Here is a 27,503-nt window from a genome sequence, read left to right as displayed (position 1 = left end):
ATGACCAGCCAGTCATTATTAGCATGGGCTTTTTAAAGCAAGAAGTATTAGCTTTTGGTAATTTATTACCAATGGTATCTAGTTAGATAACTATAGTATCAGTTTCTTTGAGAACTGAGTTCTCTGGATCTTAAGGTGTGCTTTACCTTTTTGAAATAAAGTTTAGACAAAAGGAACCTCAATCACCAAACCTCTCTATTTTTTTTCTGGAGAGAAGGCATGACCCTGATGTAACTGGGGTAAAGGAATGAGCTGTGTGGCATAAAAGGATCACTTCTGGAATTTAATTAGGGAGGCCTTTATTCATTATTGTCATGATAGTTAAAGAGTTAATTGTGGTTTAAAGGAATTAGCTCAGGTGAGGGTTTCAGGTTAACATGTTAAGTAGTTTCTTGCTTATCATGATAGATTTTTGTTGGGAAGGGAAAGACTTTTTCCTAAGGGTGTTGGCACAGATCCTTCACTTTTCAGACGTACAACAGTCGTTAGTAGTTTTAATCCGGACATATTGGCCTATGAAAATTTTTTTATCAGCATGGAGTTAAGTACAGTTTCCGATGCTTTTCATGACAGATATAATTACATCCACGGTGTAGTGCAAACATCACCGTTTTAGTATGGCTTCACTTTCTGAATATCAGCAGACTTAGTAAGATGACTAAAAAAACCAACTTTTTTTGCTATTTGAGATACTGTACTTTCCCTTTCCCTCTGAATCTAAGTCTCTTAAGTATGCAAATAATTGTGTGTATATTGAGAAAAACTTCCTTTCTAGGTGGATTAGTTCTTTGAAGAAATTTGAGAAATTTTTGTAAGAGGTTATAGAATATGGAAATTGCTTAATTCATGTTACAGGATTTGTGTTGTCTATTGTTTTGGAATCAATTGCTGTATCTTCTGGCATACCTTGCCTAGAATTCAGTTTTTGAGTTTCAGCTACTTTGACCATTTTTTAAATGCCTAATTTTAATCAAGAAAGGTATATTACAGGAGTTATACAAGATCATTTAACAGGTCGCTCCAAGCTTTCACACTCCTAGAATTTCCAATTGTTTTGACATTTGTAGACAGCATATTTTGTATGGTTCTCCACCTTATTATGACATTGTGATGCTGAGGTTGGCACTTAGGTCCTCTAGACAAGGCTCTAGCCCAAGGCATTTGCTAAGTAATTAAATCTCTGAGGATTTTTAAAAATAAGAAATATGTGAAGAAAAAACAATAAAGTGAAATTCATTGAAGACAGCCAGTTACCTTCTTTTCATATTTTGATCATTTCTTTAATGAAAATAGTGATGTACAAAGTAGGTTCTACTTTCTGGGTGTGTCATGTATTCTGTACATTCAGTGATATCCCAAGATTACTGACCCAGGGGGTCACCAGTTTCCAGGTTTACAGGAGGATAACTCTGAATGCTGAACATTGACTGCTTTGTTTCAGAGTGTCTTGAGAATATCATGGAATTCTTTCAGATATCCATTTATAGCAGCCTTAACACCTACTTGATGAGAACAATGGTTTTTGAGTAACAACAGCTACCATTTATCCAGTATTTATTATGTAACAGGTTCTGTGATTATGTTCTCATTTAGTCTTCAACAACTCTGGGAGGTGGATAGTATCTCTGTTTTATAGATGGATTGAAGCTGGGAGAAATTAAATAACTTGCTTAACATGGCATAGCTTACAAATGGCAGAGTCAGAGCTTAAACTCAGGGCTACAATAAAGAATGCTAGTTTTTTCTTTTTTTCTAGTTTTATGTTTTAAAAATTTTAGTAAAATACATATAAAACTCGCCACCTTAACCACTTTTAAGTGTACAGTTCAGTGGCATTAATTGTATTCACAACGTGCAACCATCATCACTGTGTATTTCCAGAGTTTTTTATCACTCCAGACTCTGGATCCATTAAGCAGTACCTTTGCTCCCCTCCCCTCCCAACCTGTGGTAACTGCTGTTCTATGTTTTGTCTCTGAATTTGCCTGTTGTAGATATTTCATATAAATAGAATCATACAATGTTTATTGTTTTGTTGGTGGTATATTTCACTTACATGTCTTCTAGGTTTATCCTGCTGTAGCAAGTATCAATACTAAATCCTTTTTATAGCTGAATAATATTTCATTGTATATATATACACCACATTTTGATTATCATCTCTTCATCCATTAATGACATTTGTATTGTCTCCACTTTTTGGCTGTTGTGAATAATGCAGCTATGAACTTTGGTGTACACATAGCTGAGTCCCTATTTTCAGTGCTTTTTTGATATATACTTAGGAGAACCTAGGAATTGATAGGTCATGTGGTAATTCTGTGTTTACCTTTTTGAGGAACTGCCAGACTTTCCTACAGTGGCTGTACCATTTTATATTCCTACTAGCAGCATACAAGGGTTCCAGTTTCTCCACATTTTCACCAGCACTTGTTATTTCCTGTTTTAAAAATTATAGCCTTTCTAGTGGGTGTGAAGTGAGTGGTATCTCATTGTAGTTTTGGCTTGCATTTTGTAATGGCTAGTGATGTTAATGTGCTCATTTGGCATTTGAATATCTTCTTTTAATAGATAGAAATGTCTACTTAAGTCCTTTGCCTATTTTTTAATTGGGTTGTTTGGGGTTTTGTCGTTGTTGAGTTGTAAGAGTTCTTTATTTATTCTGTATATTAAACCCTTATCAAGATATACGATTTGCAGATATTTTCTCGCATTCTGTAGGTTGTCTTTTCACTCTCTTGATGGTGTCTTTTGATGCACAAAAGTTTAATGAAGTCCAGTATATCTGTTTTTCCCTTTGTTGCCTGTGCTTACAGTTTCAGTTTTAAATATGTATTTAATCCTTCACTGATGGAGAAAGAATAAATCTATAACCAGTAATTCACAAATTAACATTTGCTTTCTTAACTATGAATAGAAAGCTGTTTTAAGCTTATTTCCTCTGTCAGATCTGGTGAAAAGGTTGATTTGCAGTGAAATGGTTTTTATTTTATTTTATTTTTTATAACTATTTTTATTTTTGGCTGTGTTGGGTCCTTGTTGCTGTGCGCGGGCTTCTCCTTGCATTGGCTTCTCTTGTGGAGCAAGGCCTCTAGGTGCGCGGGCTTCAGTAGTTGCGGCACGTGGGCTCTAGAGCGCAGGCTCAGTAATTGTGGCTCGCCACCGGCTTAGTTGCTCCGTGGCATGTGGGATCTTCCCAGATCAGGGGTTGAACCCTGTCCCCTGCATTGGGCCACCAGGGAAGCACCTGCAGTGAAATGGCTTTTAAAAAGTTGACAAAGGTAATCCATTAACCCGCTTCAACTTCGTAATTAAGAGGCAATTGTTGTGTTTTCTGGGGAAGCATTTTAAAATCAACAAGCACTGAGTACCCATAGTATGCCTAACTTTGTATTGGTTGCTGTTGTTCCAAAAAAAGGAATCATTATCCTATTTCTTGAGTATGTCAGAATCCTTTTTTAGGAAAATGTAATAAAATATGCACACATGAAGCAACTATAAAACACTAAACAGATAAAAATACCATTGAATAAATTGTGTACATGCTGAGGGAATAAAGGAAAACAAAGTGGCCTCAGCTGCTCACAGGTGTGGTCCCTCAACCAGCAGCATTGCCATCACATGGGAGCATGTTAGAAACGCAGAATCTCAAGCCCTACCCCTGAGCTATTGAATCAGAATCTGCATTTTAACAAGATTCTCAAATGATTCCCATGCACGTTAAAGTTCGAGAAACACTGATAGAGGATTGCTTACAATGGGAAGAGACAGGAGTGAGGGACCCATTAGGGTACAAAAAAAATGGCAGAACTTGGTGATTTATTGGATGTAGGGATGGATACAGAAAAGAAAATACCATGTTTGTGAACCTGGGTAACCAAGAATATTGAGGTGGCTTAAGGTTTAGATGACAGAAGAATTTTTAAGTTGAGATATCATTTAGGATGGTGCAGAAGTTTAGATATGGAACTCCTAAATGTTGAGGATTATGAATGTGGATTTTGGAATCACCTGGGGGATTGACTGAAGGTGTAAAAGTGAATGATTGCTGTGAGTAAGTAAAAAGAGGAGGAAAGTACTAAGAATTGAGTCATGAAAATTTCACAAAAGGTAGAGAAATGAGAATCACCTCTCAGGACCTGACCATAGTAAGTACTTAGTATACTGAATTTTGTTGAATTATTGGGAAATGGGAGAACAGGTCTGCCTGTGAAACTGATAGATCTGATTGTACTTGAGCTTTTCATTCTAGTACGGTGGTTGCAGAAATTTTAGTTGTAGTTTGACTCATATCCTAGTACAAGATAGACTTTTTAGGCATCCAGCCCCAGAATATACCAGCAGCCCTTTTGAGGTTGGTGTACTTCAGAACAAACACATCCTCTACAAGACATCAGTTACTCTTTTTTTTTTTTTTTAAATTTATTTATTTGTTTTTATTTTTTGGCTGTGTTGGGTCTTTGTTGCTGTGCATGGGGTTTCTCAAGTTGCGGCGAGCAGGGGGCTACCCTTTATTGTGGTGCTCAGACTTCTCATTGCGGTGGCTTCTCTTGTTGTGGAGCATGGTCTCTAGGCGCGCGGGCTTCAGTAGTTGTGACACGCGGGCTCAGTAGTTGTGGCTCGCGAGCTCTAGAGCACAGGCTCAGTATTTGTAGCACATGGGCTTAGTTGTTCCACTGCATGTGGGATCTTCCTGGGCCAGGGATCGAACCTGTGTTCCCCTGCATTGGCAGGCGGATTCTTAACCACTGCGCCACCAGGGAAGCCTATCAGTTACTTTCTTCTCCAAGAATATCATGCAAATCTATTCCTTATGTATTTTCAGTGTCCCATATATTATTTATACACATCATCTAACTAGGTTGCTTATTGAATTTTCTTTTGCTTCTCTTAGGACTGTGCCTATAGTAAAAAATGAAGCACACTGAACGTGACTAGGACTAAAGATTAAGTCTCCCCCTTTTTTATCCCTAGTGTGACAGTAGAAGTAAAAATCTTTCATATTTTTTTGGGGTTGGTGAGCTCTGGGGCTTTATGAGAGGGATGCATAAAATTTTATACCATTTGGAGAGAGACACACTGTGAAATAGGAGGCATTTACTTGATAAAGCAGAGGGTGGCTTATTTGACTAGGAGTGGAGTTGTGTGGAAAGAACCAAAAGGGACATATACAGCAAGAAAACACAGGTTGGAAATACAGTGATTGGTACTGTGGGTGGGTAGGTAGGTCCAGTAGGTATGAGAACTGAAATTAGGCCAGGGAAGCTACAGTTGGAAAATACTGCCATATGGGGCAAGCTGAATCCTCTTTGAGAAAAGATTTTAAAACTCTGGTTTACATAAAAAACTGACATGGTATGTTGTAGCCCCCGCCTCATCAGCTACCTTCCACTGGGCTAGTCCCACTCGTTTTCAATTTTCTACTAAGTAGAGGGTTGAAATTTTTTCCCAGTCAAGATTATTTTGGAATTTATGTTGGAAAGACATTTTGAAAGAAGAGTCTCATTATGGATATTAAATGGGCTGTCTTTTTCATCTCTGATTTTGTATTTAGGAATCAGTTGCTAGTGATACACAGTATGGACAGAAGATTTAAGCCACTAGAAATGATAGGAATTGTCATTCCTTTGATTTTTGATGGCTCTAATCTGTAATACCTGTCTTTCTTATGGAGAAATTGTAATTAGTGGATTTTATTTTTAAATCTGATTTTCTTACAGTAAATGCAAAGCTTTGGCAGCACCTTGCTAGTAGTACTATACCCAGGTGAGTCTTCTAATGTGAATGATTATTGAGTGTTATTAACAGTAATTAGGAACTTTTGCCTTTATGTTAATGAATTATCTCTCTTGTGGTTTTTGACCGAAACACATTCTTCTCTTGTTGCAAGGGAGCATTAAGTTGATTTTGGTAAGCAACATGATCATATTAATTGGGCGATGAATTTGCTGATTTAGTGATTCTCTCCTTTTTCCTTACTGCAGACCACCTGAATGGTTTATCTTCATTTGGTGGACCACTGCAGCTGATTCTCCCTGCCACCCCTCACCATCCCTACCCAGCTTTCTGCTTCTGCTTGTCGGGCAGTACTAGGCTACCAGCAGGCTCCTCATGTTTCACTGGTAGTTCAAGGACCATAGGTTGAGACTTTACTAATGCGTATGTACTTAAAGATGCATGTGTGTTGGCCAAGAACAATCAAGCATGTATTCATCTTGCATCAGCTACTTTGACTTGCAGGCAGCAAGAATCAAGCTAGGTTTTGAATATACTCCATATATTGAGCTGAGTGGTTAAATATTGTTGAGTATACATTGGGTATTGTAATGCCATATTTTTGCATGTTTGCAGTAAAATTTTAGAAGTTTCCATTATAGCTCTGTTTTTAGAAATGAAATTTCTGTTGAAGGTAGCTGTTTAAGAAAAAGAGATATTTACATGTGGGGGTAATTTTATATGAATTTTACTTGAGTGTGAAGTCTTAATGATACATTTGCTCAAGACTTCAATAAGTAATGAATTAGTGACTTTGGGACTTCTCTGTTTGAGTTCTTACCCTCACAAGAAACCCTTCAGATAATTTTATGTATTTATTATAATTGGTTTGTAGGTATAAGCAAGGTCAGATTGCTTCTTTGCATTTGTTCAGATAGTTTCCATGCTTGTGGGCTATGTGACAAGAGTATCAAAGGGGCAGAGTAACAAATTGTCCAAGTCATTCAAGGTATGAATCTGCTTCATAATAAACTATCACTTTCAACTCAGGGCAAACACTTTATTTTTTAGGTTCTTCCTGAAAGGAAGAAAGCTGTCTTTTAAAAATAGACAGCTTCTGTTATTTCTAATTGCCAGCACTTGAAGCTAACTATAAGTAGAGATATAAATAAGACTTGCTCTGTGAAATCAGGTTAGCTTATGGTCTAATGAAGGAATCATACGTTTAAATAATTAGGAAAAGTTTAAAAAGTCTCTATAGCAATGAAAAAAGTATTGTGGAAGTTCAAGGAGCAGTGTGGCGCACTGTCAGAAAACTTCATTGGAGAGGTGAGATAAGAAGTTGGTCTTGAAAGAGGAGTAGATGAAGAAAAGGCAGAAGGGCATTCTGTGTGCAGAGGAAATTACTTGTATAGAAATATGAAAAAACATGGCATTTTGGGGGACTGGCAAGAAGCTTGTGGAGGGAATGGTGAAACATGAAGTTATTAGGGTATGTTGTCAGATTTTGGAAGGCATAATTGACATAATCAATAGACAAAGTTGTGAGACAATATTATAGGCGATACTAGTTAAGTGGTTTAAAATTTTACTGTTTGTTTTTTTGTGCATCTAATGAACTAATTCCCATTTAATGCTGCATTCTGAAGTGATTTTGTACAAATTTCTGATGTACTAGGTTGTTATAGTCTTTAACAGATTTTTATTCTTTTGTAGTTGTAATGGGATTATTACATATTAAACATAAAGACAAAACCGACATCGTATATTAACCCGTATATGTGGAATCTGAAAAAACTGGTATAAACGATCTTATTTACAAAGCAGAAATAGACCCACAGACATGGAGAACAGATGTATGGATACCAAGGGGGAAAGGGGGATGTGGGATGAATTAGGAGATTGGGATTGACATATATACACTGTTGATACTATGTATAAAATAGATAACTAATGAGAACCTACTGTATAGCACAGGGAACTCTACTCAGTGCTCTGTAGTGACCTAAATGGGAAGGAAATCCAAAAAAGAGGGGATATATATATATGTATAGCTGATTCACTTTGCTGTACAGTAGAAACTAACACAACATTGTAAAGCAACTATATTCCAATAAACATTTTAAAAATTAATAAAATAGAAAAATACCCATAAAAAATATGTTTGTTTTTTACATACACATGTAGGTGTTTGTCCCAGGTCAGTTGTTTTTTCTTGGGTTCCAGTTTTCTGGCATATGTGAAGAGTTTGGGCTAAGATTCTGCAGATCTGCCTGAGTTTTAATCTCTATTGAGAAAAGGCCTGCATTAGCTGTGGTACTTTGGGCTCAGTTTCTTCTGAAGAAAAAAAAAATTGTTGAAAAACAGAGAGGATTAGTGGATTAGATCTTCTCTATCAAGATATCTAATTCTTTTAAAAACATTTTTAATGATAATTTTTAAACATGTTGAAAAGTTGAAAGACTCTAGTACAAACACTTGAATACCCATCAATTAGATTGAACAAATGTGTGTGTGTATGTATATATACATTTGCTTAACTGTTTGAAAGTGAGTACAGACATCATGACACTTCAACATGCATCTTTAAAAAATAAAGCTCTTCTCCTACATAACAATACTATTATCACTCCTAAGAAGATTAACTGTTATTCCCTAAGATCTAGTCCATAATCAGAATCTCCCAGTTGTCCCCCAAGTGTCTTTTATATCTGTTTTTTTCAAAATAGGATCTAATCTGCATTTAGACATTGCATTTGTTTGCCTCTTTAATCTTTTTTCTTTAGAAATTTATTCTTTCTTTAAATATTTTTAAAGATTTATTATTTATTTATTTATTTTAGGCGGCATTGATCTTAGTTGTGGCACACAGGGTCAATGATGGGATCTTTCGTTGCGGCCCATGGGTTTCTCTAGTAGTGGGTTTCTCTCTAGTTGTGGCGGCGGGTTTTCTCTTTTCTGGTTGTGGCGTGCAGGCTCCAGGGAGCGTGGGCTCCAGAGCACATGGGCTCTGTAGTTTGCTGCATGCACGCTCTCTAGTTGAGGTGTTCTAGCTCAGTAGTTGTGGCACATGGGCTTATTTGCCCCGCGGCATGTGGGATCTTAGTTCTCTGACCAGGGATCAAACCCGCATCCCCTGCATTGTAAGGCGGATTCTTTACCACTGGACCACCAGGGAAGTCCCTCTTTAATCTTTTTAAATCTAGAAAACCTCCCCCCCTTTTCTTCCCTATGACATTGACTTTTTGAAGAGTCTTATATTATGTACCACCATCTGGATTTGTCTTATTGTTTCCCTGTGGTGTATTTAGTGAATTCTTATAGCCTCTGTATTTTCTTTAGACTGGAAATTAGGTAGATCTAATTCTTTTTTTTTTTAAAGATTTAATTTTTATTTGTTTTTGGCTGCGTTGGGTTTTCGTTGCTGCGCACAGATTTTCTCTAGTTGTGGTGAGCGGGGGCTACTCTTCGTTGCGGTGCACGGGCTTCTCCTTGCGGTGGCTTCTCTTGTTGCAGAGCATGGGCTCTAGGCGTGCGAGCTTCAGTAGTTGTGGCACGCGGGCTCTAGAGCAGAGGCTCAGTAGTTGTGGCGCATGGGCTTAGTTGCTCTGCGGCATGTGTGGGATCTTCCCGGACCAGGGATCGAACCTGTGTCCCATGCATTGGCAGGCGGATTCTTATCCACTGCGCCACAGAGGAAGTCCCAGCTAGATCTAATTCTAACAAAATATGTATGATTCTTTATTTCCTAGACTATAATAGATCCAAAATCCAAACTTTTCCTAGTTCTTTTCTGCTATCTAACTTCCAACACTGGGATAATCTTTCATTACGGAACAAGTATGAGCCTTTTTTTGTTTTTCATTTTTCCATGCAGAAATAATCCTGCCGTCCTGAATATCATAGTACTATTATTCTTTAGTGCTTAGTCTCCTCTCATTCTTTCCCCCAACTTTATTGAGGAATAATTGACAAATATTATTGTATATATTTAAAGTATACAATATCATGATTTCATATACATATACATTGTGAAACTATTACTCAAATCAAGATAATTAACACATTCTTGGTAATGAGAATCCTTAAGGTCTACTCTCAGCGACTTTCAAGTATAAAGTACTGTTACTAACAGTCGCCATACTGAACATTAGATCTTCATAACTTTTGCTTCTTAAAACTGAACGTTTGTGCCCTTTGATCCACATCCCGTTCTCCCATTTTTACAATAATCTTCTATCATCGTTATTTTTGTACATTACTTATATTCTCAGAATATAAGCTGCATTGGACCTGGGACAGAGACTTAAGTTTCTTCATAGTACTTTAGGCTTAGTTAACAATTGTGTGAAACACATCTTTGACTTTATAATGGTGTTAGGGAGAAAGTGATATTTTCTTGATAGAACATTATTTAATTCTAGAACAAAAACCTTGTTAAATAAGACCATACAGTGTAATGAAAAGATCTGGGAGTCAGAATTCTTCAGTTCTGGTTCCACCTCTGTTCCCTGTATCAGTTACCTTAAATAAGTCACTTGACTTCCTGGTTTCTTAGTTTTTTTCTCATCTATAAAATGAGCATGTTGGATGAGATCAGTAGACTCCAACTTTTTAAATAGTTGAATCTTCTTTTTTAGGTATATGTTACATTGAACACTGATATATCAGTCTCAGCATTTGATTTCTTTTTATTTTAATTGTATATAGTCACTAAAAAATAAAAATAAATGATTTAGAGTCTCATAAAGTTGTGTAGGAGATTTTGTTTTTGTTTTTGCGGTACGCGGGCCTCTCACTGCTGTGGCCTCTCCCATTGCGGAGCACAGGCTCTGGACGCACAGGCTCAGTGGCCATGGCTCACGGGCCCAGCCGCTCCGCAGCATGTGGGATCCTCCCGGACCGGGGCACGAACCCGCGTCCCCTGCATCAGAAGGCAGACTCTCAACCACTGCGCCACCAGGGAAGCCCTGTAGGAGATTTTTTAAAAGTTTGAATAACTAACACTATCAGCTATACTCAGAACTTAAACACTAACATGTCATACAGTATTATGGTTTATGTTTTACTTTCACTAAGCATTCTCCAGTTAATTTTTAAGATGAGGGCATAGGGCTTTCATAGAATTAATGAAAGAATAGTACTACATTAATTCAGAAGTTTACACAATTTAGAGAAATAATATGTTATCCACATTAATTTTGATGCTAACTTCGAGAGGAAACAAAGGAAAGATAAAACATTAAAAATAGTGAAGGGATCAAGAAGATGGTGACTGTTGTAGCTATACCAGTAATTGCCATCTGGTTACAGATCTGGAAGTTGGTTCACTTACTCCCTCTAATTGATTTGCTTTCACCAGGAATTAAAAGGATGGGGAACAAGCCCTCAGGGTGGTCTTTCTCTTCCAGAGCAACTTTTGGCTTAGAATGCACTCTGAAAGTGAAGGTATTTCATTATTTAAGATGTGAACTTCACCTCTCAGTTCATTTGAAGCTGGAAGTGCACCTTGGCACGGTTAGGCCTTTGCTTTTCCCTACCTCTGACGCCATGTCACTTTTCACTTTTCTTTTTTCTCTCTTCAGCATAAAATATTCCAACTCTTTGCCCTCAATTGGGCAAACTTGTGTTTTATTTAACCGTTGGAAGTTCAGACAGTGAGTACTTCATGGAAAAGCGATTGTTGGATAAGATCTTGTGTTTGTGATTTATGAAGGAGGAACTAGAATCAGAAGAGGTGCTGAGAAGGACCTGGAGGTGAGGTCTGGTGTCTGCCATGTTTGTGAGAGTCTGACTCTTGCTTATGAAGAATGGACTAGATTGAGATGAATCATAAAAGGGGTGTCAGCGGAAGATCTTTGCATGTAGTGAATAAAGCTTAGCTTCTTCCCATTTCAGGGCCTTTGCCTTAATGTAAATAAATATTTGCTGTGTAGTGCTTTTTATTACAGTTCTTAAAAATAGCATGATCTTTCCCCATGTTTTATTTTTTTATATTGCTTTTGGAAATTATTTGTTTACTTGTTTATTTCCTGTCTTCTCCCACAATATTATAAGGTCTGTGAGGTCAGGGGCCTTTTCTGATTTCTTCTTTACTGTATGCCTAGTGTCTAGTATAGTTACTGGTACATGTGCATTCAGTAGTTGCTGATTGAATAAATAAGTGAAATAATGAATGAATAGTTGTGACTGTTTTATCATTTGGAGAATGAAAAGTTTACTACTTGGCTTTAGTTATTTCATTTGTTTTTTGGGTGAAATGTATAGTAATAAAAACTATAGTAATGTTGTAATGTACAACTATGTCCTTGGTTGTACAAGGGCCTATTATCTTTAGTGATTTTCCTCATGATAATTAACTCTGGGATAGATTCTTATTTGCCTATTTGATGAAAGGGAGGGAGTGATCTGATTTGCTTGTTAAAGTCTCCCCACTTATTTTGTGTTTATTTGTGTATTATTCTGTCATCCTTAGCAAACTTAGTGGTGATTTGAATTGCTTTGCATATGAAAAGAGGGTTAATTATATTTAAAGCCCACCCAGCCCAGCGGCATTTATGTCAGGCTGTTTTTGAGCCGATTCTGTGCTTATGTTGAATGCAGAGAAATCTAGGTCTCATATGCAGCCTGTAAAGTATTATATTGACAAGGAATAATGAAGACACCCTTTAAGAATTCTCTGAATTTAGGTGTTCGGGGTTTTTCTGAGGAGACATTTTAGGGGATTTTGGAGAAGGGCAGAGCCTGGGGACAACTTGTAGGGTGGAACTGCTCTCTGAAGTACTTTACTAAAGACTGATTTCACTCTGGGGCTCAGAATTATTCGTTCTTTATTTATTTATTTTCTAAACCACATTCCTCCATATAAAAACTATTGAGTTGGCCAAAAAGTGCCTTCGGTTTTTAAGTAAAAATAAAAGACGCATTTTTCATTTTCACCAAGAACTTTATTGAACAGCATATTCACCCTTTTGTTTCACTACCTTCTGCCATTTTTCAGGCAACTTAATAATTCCATCTTCCAACTTTTTATCTTTTTGAGCAAAGAACTGTTCCAGGTGCCTTTTACAGTCGTTCAGGGAATTGAAATCTTTTCCGTTAAGAGAATTTTGTAAAGACTGAAATCAATCGAAATCCGAAGGTGCAATGTCTGGCGAATACGGCGGAAGAATCAGAACTTCCCAGCCAAGCTGTAACAGTTTTTGCCTGGTCATCAAAGAAACATGTGGTCTTGCGTTATCCTGATGGAAGATTATGCGTTTTCTTTTGACTAAGTCTGGACGCTTTTCGTCAAGTGCTGCTTTCATGTGGTCTAATTGGGAGCAGTACTTGTTGGAATTAATCATTTGGTTTTCCGGAAGGAGCTCATAATAGAGGAGTCCCTTCCAATCCCACCATATACACAACATCACCTTCTTTGGTTGAAGACCAGCCTTTGGTGTGGTTGGTGCTGGTTCATTTCGCTTGCCCCACGATCTCTTCAGTTCCACATTATTGTACAATATCCATTTTTCATCGCCTGTCATAATTTGTTTTAAAAATGGAACGTTTTCATTATGTTTAAGTAGAGAATCACATGTGGAAATATGGTCAAGAAGGTTTTTTTCACCTGACTTATGTGGAACCCAAACATCAGAGCGATTCACATAACCAAGCTGGTGCAAATGATTTTCAGTGCTTGATTTGGATATTTTGAGTATGTCGGCTATCTCCCGCGTGGTATAACGTTGATTGTTCTCAATTAATGTCTCGATTTGATCGCTATCGACTTCAACTGGCCTGCCCGACTGTGGAGCATCATCCAACGAGAAATCTCCAGCACGAAACTTTGCAAACCACTTTTGACACGTTCGATCAGTCATAGCACCTTCCCCGTACACTGTACAAATCTTTTTTTGTGTTTCAGTTGCATTTTTACCTTTCTTGAAATAATAAAGCATGATATACTGAAAATGTTTTTTTCTTCTTCCACCTTCAATATTAAAATGACTACACAAAAATTCACCAATTTGGATAAATCTTTTTTAAAATAAATTTATTTATTTTTGGCTGTGTTGGGTCTTCGTTGCTGCGCGCAGGCTTTCTCTAGTTGCGGCGAGCGGGGGTTACTCTTCGTTGCGGTGTGCAGGCTTCTCATTGCAGTGGCTTCTCTTGTTGCGGAGCACGGGCTCTCGGCACCCAGGCTTCAGTAGTTGTGGCACACAGGCTCAGTAGTTGTGGCGCACGGGCTTAGTTGCTCTGCGGCATGTGGGATCTTCCCAGCCCAGGGCTCGAACCCGTGTCCCCTGCTTTGGCAGGCGGATTCTTAACCACTGTGCCACGAGGGAAGTCCCACATACATTTTCTTGATTCTTTCAAGAAACCTTTGACTTAAAGGAAGGCTGATATTAATATCGCCATTTTAGAAGGGAGGAAAGTGAGGCACAGAGATGGTTTTGATCTGATTAAGGAATAAAAACAGTAGCCCAAACTGTAGGCTTTGTCTTCTGTTTTCTAACTCAGTATTCTCTCCACAGATGGTAAGGAGGGGTTTTGGTTGACTTTTCTTTCCTTGGAGCAGAAGTGTGTGTGCGCGCGCGCGCGTGTGTTTTCATTCATGGCAGTAAACACAGTTGAGTTGAAGTTAATGAAATGTGGTTCTTAAGGACTCTTCATACTCCAAAATGGAGATGGCAGCTGTAAGAAATGAGGTGAGTAATTGTCTTTGATCTTAGTCAACAAATTATATTGCATCTCACAAGATAGAAATTTTGAACTAAGATCTTAATTATCTAACTGGCTCAAATGGAAAGAAGTGACAATCTTGCTCATCTTCTTTTGTGCCCCTTTACTCAGTTACCTTCTTTTTCATTGTTACCTCTGCCTCCTATCCCAGACTGAATGTTTTCAGCTTAAAATTCAGTTTTATTCCAGCTTGACTTGAATTTAGTAGTTGAACTTTGTGGGGAAACAAGTTTCCTTCAGGTCCTTAAAGTACAAGAAAAGAAGGCTTTGTCTAATTTGGAGAAAGCTTATAAAGTCTTTTTAATAAAGGGTGCTCTTAAATGACCCTTAGTGGAGTATTAGAGTATCTTGTCTGCTTCAAATCATAGAGTGGTGATTGTCCTGAAGGGTGAGTTGAAGGAGGTTACATGAAAGTTCACTCTGATTAGTATATACAGAAATTTAAGGATGGGGATTGGAACCCAGAAGTGAATGAGTGTCTGTACTTATAATATCAGCATATGGACATTTGAAACCACCTCCTGGTTTTATACCTGATAAAAGGAACTGAAACCATCCATCACCTGGTCACCTGGAGTGTCTCATTCAGAAGTGGGGAGGGGGGAACCTATGGTGGTCCCATAATACAGTTTCATTATCAGAGCTTGTACTTTTTCTGGCAGTCACCAATAAATTTCTTCCTTGACTTGGAAATAATAATTTTAACTTGATGGTGATTAAACAGCTTTTGGGCCTTTGATCATTGCTGTGTTGCAAAAATTAACACACAGGGCCTGTTGAACAAACCCTTCCGTGAATTTGGCTTTTGTGGCTCTTGGTTTGTGATGATTGCATCTTGTCATGGATACTTCTCTCTTCTTAAATGACTCAGAGTAGTTTATATACCCTTTAAATTCTCATAACTATGAAGTGAAAAATTGAGATGTGTCACTACATATAACAAGTGGGACATAATGAAAAGGAATTTGAGGAAACAATAAAATGATACCCAATATTTCTAGAATGAACATTGAATAGACACTTAAGCTGTAACAAGAGCTTTGAGAATGGGGAAAATTGCTTATCTGTAATAAAATGTAATAAATACTACTGGAGGCAAGAAGGAGACTATCTTTTTGCATTGGATCTGTCATGGGGTAGAAAACAGGTTCTTGTGTGTGTTTGTATTTTTGTTTTCTATATACCAGCACTAAGTGTACTGACTAGAAATTACAGTGTAACTGCATAGGGCAAGCAAATGACCGGAAAAATAACCTTTTTCTTTTTCTGTCACAGATGATCTTTAACCATTTTAAGAAGGGAATAATAAATAGGGACAGAACTTACTTTTCAGTGGTAGAGGTAGGTTTTTCAGTTTGGGACAAGGATGTATACTAAAAGTCTTATGTGTGTGAAAGTTTCACCATTTATCAGAGGAGGGAAAAGACGTTTTCAGGCGAAACATTGAGGGAGATTAAAGAAACTTAAGATGTAGAATAAAATTCAGTTTCTGTTGAGAAATAATTCTGATAGTTCTGATTTAATAATAAATAGGAAGTGTAAACAACATTGGTGAGTTATTTTTGTAGTAAAATCTTGCGGGGGGGGGAATGCTATACAATTTAAAAATAGTTAAAGTATTGATTAACAATATCTTTGCATTTATTCCTAGATACAAGCTACAAGCTACTTATAACATTGCTAAACTAAATCAATACCTGTCCAGAAGTTCAGACTGGAGCATTTGTAAGATCACTTTTGCCTTCTAAGTAAGAAAAGAGAATAATTAAAGCTTTTGATTCCTATACATAACATGCACACTCGTATACATATATGTTCATTATATATACAACATAAACACTATACACATATACAACATATACATAGATATATAGACATATACTATGCATATTATATACATTATTATATATAATCTCTTTGTTTTATATGAGAATTTGTGTAGGATGAATCTTACTAACTTATGGTCATTTTTAAATCTTTTTAAAAACTGAAAATGTTTTTAAATGTAGAAAGCATGTTTAAGAAAAAGCTTATCCTATGACCTAACGTAAACATTTTCGTGTACATCCTTTCAGACTCAGAGTATATGGCTGTGTGTATAAAAGAGAGAGTGAAGCAAAAATGTGTTCATATGTTTAGAGAAGTTGTGACGTGCTTTCTGAGGTCACAGCTACAGCTTCTAGAGTTTGACTTTACTGATGTTTTAGCTTTGGGATATAATGAGTATGTCATTGTTAGCTTTTCATTTTGGGAGTGTTGTCAGTATTTTTTCTAAAATTGAGCTGGCTGTTTTAAAAGTTAGGAATTAGTAGAGTCATCATAATGATGTGAGAGATGCACATTCCAGGACTTAATGTGAGGAGATGCAGTGTAAACTGGAGAAAGGAATACCACACTATAATTGGCAAGTTGCTTGATGCTTTTTTGTGGGCAGTTTGCAAGAATTTAGTATTTCTTTACTTCCTTCTGAACAGTTAAGCTGAAAGTAAAGCTTGGGATTTTGTAATAGTGATAGCCACAGATGAAATTTAAAAGGATTAAATGACATCCAAGATATATTTCTTTTCCTACGAATCTAACCCAAAGGCAATACACTTTCTAGTATTTTTTCTGATTGTTTGCATCAGATATTACTTTCTTTTTAACTTGATAGAGAATTTGATGTTTGAGCCCCAGTTCTGCTTTATGGATTTTGTGGCAAAATCTTAGACAAGCCAAAATATCATTATTTTCTATGGTTCTGCGGTACCTACTCTTGGATTCTTATCTGTTCTTAAAAGCAAGTGTTCTTTGCACTTAAAATCCCGTTCAAGGAGAAGGACTTGGCAGAGGAACACAATTTCAAGTAAAGTGTGTTTACCCACATCTTTGGCAGGCTCTTAAAAACATTAGAATTTCTCAAGCAAAGGAAACTTTTCAGATTGAAAAGGGAAACCATCTTGAATAAAGAATTGTATGGACTGCTAGTATCTTTCTCAGGAAACACTTAGTACTAATTTTGGCACTGGGTTTGGGACAGGCACCAACATGCTTTTGGTAATTAGTGTCTGGGAAATAGCGTGTTGTTTGGGCACTTCAGATCAATGCCAACTTTCTATGCCATCTTAAGTACTGGTTCACAGCTTTGAAACCTCATGGAACCCCATGACCTTAGAGATGGATTGATCATGTAGTTTCGCTTTGTAGGTGAAAGTCTGGGACCATGTTGAACACTTATTCTAGTAATTCTTAAAACCATGAGACACCATAGTCCTAGTGGCTAAGAGTCTGAACCTTGGAGTTAGTCTAGGTTTAAATCCCAGCTATACCATTTAACCTTATGATCTTTGGGATATTTTTTATATTTATTCATTTAACAGACATTTAGGTATTGTTTTTTATGTTCCAGGCACTGTTCTAATTGTGTGAGAAATATTACCTCATTAAATCTTTGTAACAATCCTATGAAACATATTATTATTGTCGTCTCCCTTATCCTCCTCCCCACCTAGATACTTTACCTTCTTAAGTTTGTTTCCTCATTTTAAGATAGAGATTACACTAGAGTTATTGAGAGGATTGAGTGGGGTGGTATATAGAGTGCACTCTGCACAGTGGCTGGACCACAGTATGCATTCTCTGTTGACTATTGTTATTTTTTCTGAGAAAAGCAACATTTTTAGCAAACTGCTGCCTCCACCTGTGATGTAACAGAGTAGTAGGGATCATTCCCTGCAGGGTTTTTGAAATGCTTACAGGAACTTTTCTTCCTTTTCCTGAAGAATTTTGAGTTGGTCAAGGGAAGTCTCAAAGTGTCTAATTCTGTCTAGACACAATCAGCACCCTTAGGGTGTCGTGGGTTTTGGGGGCCAAGTGAGATCTAAGTTAATATCATAGTTGTTGTACCAAATCCAAATCTATATCCAAGGGATTATCAAAGGGTCACAGGTCTTTTTTTTCCTCTTTTTTACTTTATTTAAAGATAACATTGGACTTCAGAAAAGTTGCAAAAACAGTACAAAGAAGTTCTGGTACCCTTCATCCGAATTTCCTCAAATGTTAACATTTTATCACAGCTGCTTTGTCATACTCTTTATATATACATACATGTGTGTAAATACTTAAATTTTCTTGAGCTGTTTAAGTTGCACACAATAAACCCTTTTACCCCTAAATACTTAAGTGTGTATTTCCTAAGAAAAAGGACATTCATATAACCACAATATAATAATCAAAATCAAGAAATGAATATTGAAATAATATTTACTCTAGATTTTATTCAGAGTTCCCCATTGTCTTCATTAATATTCAGAGAAAATCACCTAGGATCATTCATTGTGTTTAACTGTCATACCTCTTTAGTCTTCTTTAATCTGGAACGGTTCTGGAGACTTTGTCTTTTCACGACGTTGGCATTTTGAAAAGTACGTGCCAGTTATTTTGCAGAGTGTTCATCAATTGGAAGTTGTCTGATGTTTCCTCATGCTTAGGTTCCTCCATTATTATGCAGTCTGGATAAGAATACCACAGAAGTGAGATTGTGTCCTTAGTGCATCATGTCAGGGGTCATATAATGTCTGCTTTTCCCATTATTGGTGATGTTAACTTTAATCACTTATGGTGCCAGCCAAGATTCTTCCCTGCAGTTACTGTTTTTCCCTCTGCAAATAATAAGTATCTAGTAGGAAGACTGAGTCTATGTAAATATTTTGTTTCTTATCAAACAGTCACTAGTTTTAGCATCCATTGGTAATTCTTGCCTTAAATAATTATGGTGGTTGTCAAATTGTGATTTTTCTAATTTCACTATTTGTTTTATATTTATTAATCAGCATTTTAATGTAAGAAAGAGCTCTCATCTTCCCTATTTGCTTACTTATTTACATTGGTATGGACTCATGGTTTTCTTTTTTATTCCATGGGGGTATAATCTGTTACTATTGTTATTTATTTTGATGCTCAAATTGTACCAGATTGGCTAGTGGGAGCTCCGCCAAGCTGGCCTCTACATTCTTTTGACATGACTTCATTATTCTTGATCACTTCTTTGTTTTCCGACATAACAACATGTTCCAGTTTCATTTTGTATTTTACCTGTCAGAGCCCTGGAATCAGCCAGAGACCCCTGGTTCCTTTTAGTGGAGAATGACACTTAGAAGCCAGAATCTAGAATGCAGGTGTGTTTGGTGTTATTGGAGTGTCTTTGCCTCTAGATTCTCACAGTGGAAAGAGCTAGGATACATATTTATATATAGCCTATATATCCCTAAGCTATATAGGAGATACAGATATATATGATATATACATGTGTATAACACACATCTGTACCTTTTTATATATTAAAAACAATGAGTTCATACTGATCTCTCTCATTCAGTCTAATGGTACAGGGTTCATTCTAGCCTTTCCCTGTCCATATTTATAATTTTCTTTCTAAGAATAAAGAAACCTGGCTCCCAATTTCCACAGTGTATTTACTTGTTTACTCAGTCTGAGAATACACATAGGATAGTTTGGAATTGCTAATACATTACATTGTGAAAAACAAAACTACTAACTAGAGTTCAGTATTTGTTTACAGTTCTTTATGTCTGTAGCCTAAGGGTAAAATTACTAACAAAATTACTGTGTTCAAATGGTGGGTTAGGTACACACCCTTTTAATGTAGTTTTTTAATCCTTTGAAATACAGTTAAATTCATTGATTTCTAGTTGTGTTCCATTTTTAGTTTTCCCCCTCTTGTTGATTTTATTTGTTTGCTTATTTGAGTATGTGTAATGTTACATAGTTCTAAAAGTTAGAACTAGGCAAAAAGTTATACTCAGAAGTGTAAGTTAGAACTAGGCAAAAAGGTATACTCAGAAGTGTAACCCTTATTCATTTCTACCTCTTACCCATCTTTCCATTATTTCCATTGCATTTCCACTCACCCTCTGTAAGTAACCAGTACCATTGGTTTCTGATTTATCCTTCTGTTCCCTTTGTACAAGTGAGCTGATACATGTCTGTCTGCTTTCCTTCCTTTTTTTTTTGTTGTAGGACTTCTTTTGAATAGTGAAAATCTGGTTCTCCAAATTATATTATACCTTTCAGTGTATTTTTTGGCCTTACAGTGCCTCATCAACAGTACCTACTCAGAATATATTTGTGTAAATACATAGTGATTATACATAACTTGTTTTAGGTGTGGCATTTGATAGACAGTCTCATTACTTAATAGTTATACCATCAGGCACAGTGATAACTATGCTCTTAAGATTTTGAATGTCTCGTAGAACTCCTTGTCTGAAGTGGGCTAGTTTCTTTCCATTGTATGTAGTGCAGGTATTTAATGATCATCATCACTGCAGATATTTAAATGATGTTTTGTATATCCTCTTATGTAATTCAAACATGTCTGAATTAAAAAGCTTTGAATTTCCAAAGGATAGTAACTTTTCTTTGCTTGATTGTACAGTGAAGCACACCAATACTTAGAGGGTCTCCCTCTTCCTCCCTCTCTCCCTCTCTTTCCCTCCCTCCCCCTCCCCCTCCCCCTCCCTCTCCCTCCCTCCCTCCCTCCCTCCCTCCTCCCCCCTCACAACAGCAGTAAGAGTTTCTTAGCTTCTTGATCTTGGGGGGCAACTTTCAGTGTGTTTCTTCATTGAGTATGATGTCAGCTGTGAGTTTTCATAAAGACCTTTTATCATGTCACAGAAGTTCCTGTCTATTCCTAGCTTTATGAGTGTTTTATCATGAAAGAGTGTTGGGTTTTGTCAGGTGCTTTGTCTGCAGTCATGGAGATGATCACGTGGGTTTTTTCCTTTGTTTTTTAATTTTTAATTTTATTTATTTATTTTTTGGCTGTGCCATGCAGCTTGCAGGATCTTAGTTCCCCTACCAGGGATTGAACCTGGGCTCACGGCAGTGAGAGTGCTGAGTACTAACCACTGGACCACCAGGGAGTTCCCTTCTTTGTTTTATTAATATGGCATATTACAGTGATTTTCTATGCTGAATCAGTCTTGCATTCATTGGATAAATCCCACTTGGTCATGGTGCATAATCTTTTTAATATGCTGTTGGATTCAGTTTGCAAGTATTATGTTGAGGATTTTGCATCTGTCTTAGGGATATTGGTCTGTAGGTTTTTTGTATTTGTCTGGCTTTGGTTAGGGAATGCTGGCTTCATAGAATGAGTTAGAAAGTGTTCCCTCCTCTTCTATTCTTTTGGAAGCATTTGAGAAGAATTGGTGTTAATTCTTCTTTAAATGTTTGGTAAAATGCACCAGTGAAGCCATCTGGTCCTGGGCTTTTCTTTGTTGGGAGGATTTTGGTTATTGATTCAATCTCTTTACTTGTTATAAGTCTGTTGAGATTTTCTATTTCTTCTTAAGTCAGTTTTGATGATTTTGTGTTTCTAGGAACTTGTCCATTTCATCTAGGTTATTTAATTTGTTGGTGTACAACAATTCATAGTATTCTAGTATTCTCTTATATTTTTTATTTCTGTAAGGTCGGTAGTAATATTTGCACTTTCATTTCTGATTTTAATTATTTGTGCCTTCTCTCTTTTATTCTTAGTCAGTCTAGCTAAAGGTTTGTCAGTTTTGTTCATTTTTTAGAAGGACTAGCATTTGGTTTTGTTGAATCTCTGTTGTTTTTCTGTCCTTTATTTTGTTTATCTCCACTCTAATCTTTAATTATACCTTCTTTCTGTTAGCTTTGGGTTTACTTTGCTCTTCCTTAAGGTGTAAAGTTGGGTTATTGATTAAGATCTGTCTTCTTTTTTATTTTTATTTTTTTTTTTTTTGCGGTACGCGGGCCTCTCACTGTTGTGTCCTCTCCCGTTGCGGAGCACAGGCTCCGGATGCGCAGGCTCAGTGGCCATGGCTCATGGACCCAGCCACTCCGCAGCATGTGGGATCTTCCCGGACTGGGGCACGAACCTGTGTCCCCTGCATCGGCAGGCGGACTCTCAACCACTGCGCCACCTGGGAAGCCCTGTCTTCTTTTTTAATGTAGATGTTTATAGTTGGAGATTTCCCTCCAAGCACTGTTTTTGGTGCATCCCGTGAGGTGTTTTATTTATTTATTTATTTGGCCTGTGCTGGTTCTTAGTTGCAGCATGCGGGATCTTCATTGCAGCATGTTTAGTTGTGGCATGCAGGATCTTTAGTTGTGGCATGTGGGCCTAGTTGCGGCATGTGGACTCTTAGTTGCAGCATGCATGTGAGATCTAGTTCCCTGACCAGGGATCGAACCCAGGCCCCTTGCATTGGGAGCACGGATTCTTACCTACTGGACCACCAGGGAAGACCCTGCATCCCATGAGTTTTTGTATTTGCGTTTTTGTTTTCATTTGTCTTAATGTATTTTCTCATTTTCTTTTTGATATCTTATTTGGTCCATTGGTTGTATAATAGTGTGTTGCTTAATTTCCATATATTTGTGAATTTTCCAGTTTTCTTTCTGTTATTAATTCCTAGCTTTATTCCATTATGGTCAGAGAAGATATGTCGTATGATTTTATCTAAAGTTTATTGAGACTTGTTCTGTGACCTAACTTATTAGTCTGGGCAGAGTGTTCTATATATGTAGACCCTGAACAAGTGGGGTTGATCTGTATATAATTTATAGTTGGTCCTCTGCATCTGTGGGTCCTTCACATCTGTGGATGCAACCAATCATAGACCATGTAGTACAGAGGTATTTTCTATTGAAAAATATCTGCATAAAAGTAGACCTGAGCATTGAAACCTGTGTTTGAATGCTCGGGTCGACTGTATATATGTATATTAGGTTTAACTGGTTTATAATATTAAGTCCTCTGTTTCTGTATTGATACTCTATCTAGATATTCTGTCCATTATTGAAAATTAGAGTATTGAAGTTTCTAACTATTATTGTAAAACTATTTCTCCCTTTAGTTATGTCAATATTTCCTTTATATATTCTGGAGCTCTGTTGGTATGTGCATATATGTGTGTAATTGTTACGTCTTCCTGATGAATTGACACATTTATTATGAATGTCCTTCTTTGTCTTTGTTAGTAAAAATTTTTGTCTTAAAGTCTATTTTGTCTGATATAAATATAGCCACTCCACTTTTGATAACTGCTTGCATGATATATCTTTTTCCATCCCTTTGCTTTCGACTTAAATGTGTTTTTTAATCTAAAATGTCTCTTTGTAGACAGCATGCAGTTAGATTGTGGTTTTTGGTCCATTCTGCAAATTTCAACATTTTGATTGGAATGCTTAATATTTATATTTCATGTAATTACTAGTAAGATAGGATTTACACCTGCCATTTTGCTGTTTTTTTGCTGTATGTCTTATTCCTTTTTACTTACATCCCTGCATTAGTGCCTTCTTTTGTGTTAAATAGATATTTTCTAGCGTATCATTTTAATTCCCTTTAAATTTTTTTTTACTATATATTTTGAGTCATTTTCCTGTTTCTTGCTCTGGGGATTATAATTAATATCTTAATTTATAACAATTCGGTTCTGATTGAAACCAGCCTAATTTCAGTAGCATATAAAAACTTATACAGTTCCATTCCCTCCCACCTTCTTTGGGCTGTTATTGATATACATCTTACATCTTTAAATGTTGTATGCTCATCAACACAAATTTTAAATTATTTTTTATACAATTGTCTTTAAAATCAAATAGGAGGAAACAAAAAGTTACAAAGAAAAAAATACACATATGCTGTCTTTTATATTGACCTGTGTAATGTTACTGATTTTCTTTTCCTTCCTCCCTCCCTCCCCCCCCCCCTCCCCCCCTCCCTCCCCCCCCCCCCCCCTCCCTCCATCCCTCCCTCCCTCTCTCCCTCTCTCCCTCTCTCCCTCCCTCTGTGTGGCATGTAGAATTTTAGTTCCTCGACCAGGGATCAAACCTGTGCCCCCCGCAGTGGAAGCGCGAAGCCCTAACCACTGGACTGCCAGGGGATTCCTGGTCTTTATTTCTTAATGTGCATTCAAGTTACTGTCTAGTATCCTTTATTTCAGCCTGAAGACTCCCTGTTGTATTTTTTGCAGAGCTGGTCTGCTGCCAACAAATCCTTTCAGTTTTTGCTTATCTGGGAATGTTTTATTTTCTCTTTAATTTTCAAAGGATACTTTTTTCTGGATGTAGAATTCTTGGTTGACACACTCTTCCTTTCATTACTTTCAGTATGTTGTCCCAATGCCTTCTGTCCTCCATGGCTTCTGATAAGAAATCAGTTGTTAAACTTTTTGAGGATGCTTGTATGTGAGGAGTTACTTCTTGTTCTTTCAAGATTCTTTTTTTTTTAATGTTTAAAAAAAATATTTATTTATTTATTTATTTTGGCTGCACTGGGTCTTAGTTGCAGCATGTGGGATCTTCATTGCAGCATGTGCGACCTGTAGTTGCAGCATGTGGGCTCTTGGTTGCAGCATGCGGACTTCTTAGTTGCAGCATGCTTGCGGGATCTAGTTCCCCGACCAGTGATAGAACTGGGCCCCCTGCATTGGGAGCGCAGAGTCTTACCCACTGGACCACCAGGGAAGTCCCTCAAGATTCTTTATCTTTGACTTTTGACAGCTTAATTATGATGCGTCTAGGTGGTGATCTCTGAGTTTGTTGAGTTTCTTGCATGTGTAGATTGATCTTTTTCATGAAATGTGAAATATTTCATATATTCATATATTCCAATATTCTTTCTACCCCTTTCTCTCCCTTCTTCTAGGACTCTCGTTGTGTGTATATTGGTAATCTTTTTTTTTTTTTTTTTTTTTTTTGCGGTACGCGGACCTCTCACTGTTGTGGCCTCTCCCGTCGCGGAGCACAGGCTCCGGACGCGCAGGCTCAGCGGCCATGGCTCACGGGCCCAGCCGCTCCGCGGCATGTGGGATCTTCCCGGACTGGGGCACGAACCCGTGTCCCCTGCATCGGCAGGCGGACTCTCAACCACTGCGCCACCAGGGAAGCCCTATTGGTAATCTTGACAGTGCCCCACTTGAGCTGTTCATTTTTTTTCATTCGTTTTTTCTTTTATGTTCCTCAGACAAGGTCACCTCAGTTGACCTATCTTCAAGTTCACTGATTCTTTCTTCTGCCTGCTCAAATATACTGTTGAGCCTTTCTAGTGAATTTTTCATTTGTTATTGTACTTTTCAACTCCATAATTTAAAAACTAATTTTCATCTCTTTGTTGAGACTTAATTCTCATTGCTTTAGTTCTTTACACATGATTTCCTTCAGGTTTTTGAACATATTTAAAATAGCTGATTTAAAATCTTTGGCTAGTAAGTCCAATGCTTGGACTTCCTATTCCTCAGTGACAGTTTCTATTATCTGCCTTTTTTCCCATGTGTGGGCCATACTTTCTTGTTTGTTTGCATGCCTCATAATTTTTGGTTGAAAACTAGACGTTTAATATATGGCAACCCCGGAAATCAGATTCTCCCTTCACCCTCAGGGTTTGTTATTGTTGTTGCTTTTTGTTTACAGGATAAGTTCAGGAAAGTCAGTAAAGTTTATATTCCTTGTTAGGTGTAGCCAGTGAAATCTCTGCTTAATTAGCTTAGTGGTAAGCTAATGATTGGACAGATTTCCTTAACAGCCTAGAACGAGTAAGTCTCCTATTCTTTGCTGAGTGGCCCTATGTTCATATTAGGGTCTACTTTCAAAACTCAGGCAGTTTCCTTAGCTCTTACTTCCTTTGTGCACAGAGCGTCAATATTCAGTCATAAGTGAGAGTGTAGGACCTTCTCAGGTCTTTCCTGAACGCACGGCCCTGTGTGTACACAGTTATGTGCGTATGTGTAACCTTTTAGATCCCCAAAAGTATGTCATTTTTTCTGGACATCTCATTCTCCAGCTTTGATTAGCTTCTTGGTCCAAATTTTTCATTGCCCCATGCAGGTACAGTGTTAAACAATTGCTGCTGATTGTTTTTGACAAATGCCCCCAGGAAAAGGCTGTTCATACTGGGTTATCTCTAAGTCAGGTCAAATAAGGACAAGCTTTATGAGTAGTATTTTCTAAAGAACTTTCAGATAGGCCAAAAAATGACAGTTCTCTGCAGATGGGGCTTTTAAAGAGTACCAACCCTGTTTTGACCCTTCATGTGGCTGCTGAGTTGGTGGCTTTCATTGTATTGCTATCTGTTGGTTTTCAAGGCTACCCTGGATTTGAGGAGAGGGGGATGGGTCTAGGGTATGCTTAAATACCACATACAGTTTTTTTTTTTTTTAAACCAAAATTCAGCTATTTTTCTTGAATAAGAAAGAATAAATGTTCCCTGGATTGTTGCAGGTCTTTGGTTAATTTCCAAAATACTGAAGAAGTTTATTTTGAGTTTTTGCCAATGTTCTCATTGTATTAATGGAGGAGGAGTTTTTGGAAGTCCTTACTCTTCCTTTTCCGATGATATCACTCAGTTATTGGGTCGGCCAAAAAGTTAGTTCAGGTTTTTCTGTAACATCTTATGGAAAAACCTGAACAAAGTTTTTGGCCAACCCAATTTTTTTTAAGGCAATATGAATAATAATGTTTTTATTCATGTAGTTATCCATTTCTGGTGCTCCCCATTCCTTTATGTAGATTCATATTTCCATCTGTTATCATTTTATTTCTGCCCAAAGGATTTTTTTTTTTTTTTTAAATTTTTGGCTGCTTGGAGCTTTGTTGCTGTGCACGGGCTTTCTCTAGTTGTGGCGAGCAGGGGCTGCTCTTCGTTGTGGTGCGTGTGCTTCTCATTGCGGTGGCTTCTCTTGTTGCGGAGCACAAGCTCTAGGCACGTGGGCTTCAGTAGTTGTGGCATGCAGGCTCAGTAGTTGTGGCTCACAGGCTCTAGAGCACAGGCTCAGTAGTTGTGGCGCACAGGCTTAGTTGCTCTGTGGCATGTGGGATCTTCCTGGACCAGGGATTGAACCTGTGTCTCCTGCATTGGTAGGTGGATTCTTAACCACTGTGCCACCAGGGAAGTCCCCAAAAGACTTCTGATATTTCCTGTGGTACAGGTATGTAGGTGATGAATTCTTTCAGTTCTTATATGATTGATAAGGTCTTTAAGTCTGCATCTCTGCATCTATGTTTATGAGGCATATTTGTTGATAGTTTTC

At 37.4% G+C, this 27,503-nt stretch overlaps 1 protein-coding gene across 4 annotated transcripts in view; it reads left to right on the top strand.

The window, feature by feature from the left end:
- Window positions 1-27,503, top strand: part of UBTD2 (ubiquitin domain containing 2) — a 55,822-nt gene that overhangs the window by 2,101 nt on the left and 26,218 nt on the right. Inside the window, exon 1 of one of the 4 annotated variants that reach the window (XM_029218385.1) lies at window positions 13,978-14,405. The exons of 2 other annotated variants lie outside the window; for them this stretch is intronic. Coding sequence is in view for 1 of the 2 variants with exons in the window: in XM_029218383.1 (XP_029074216.1) it covers window positions 16,029-16,164 (136 nt within the window). In the remaining variant the exon portion in view is untranslated. Of the gene's footprint in view, window positions 1-13,977; window positions 14,406-15,758; window positions 16,165-27,503 lie in introns of those variants that run through there. One more of the 4 variants, XM_029218383.1, reaches the window with a different exon arrangement.

This window comes from Monodon monoceros, unplaced genomic scaffold, assembly GCF_005190385.1.
Source record: "Monodon monoceros isolate NGI ecotype Baffin Bay Population unplaced genomic scaffold, NGI_Narwhal_1 Super_Scaffold_12, whole genome shotgun sequence".
Taxonomy (NCBI): Eukaryota; Metazoa; Chordata; class Mammalia; order Artiodactyla; family Monodontidae; genus Monodon; species Monodon monoceros.
The sequence above is the reverse complement of the archived record's forward strand: the minus strand, read 5'-3'. Positions and strand labels throughout refer to the sequence as shown.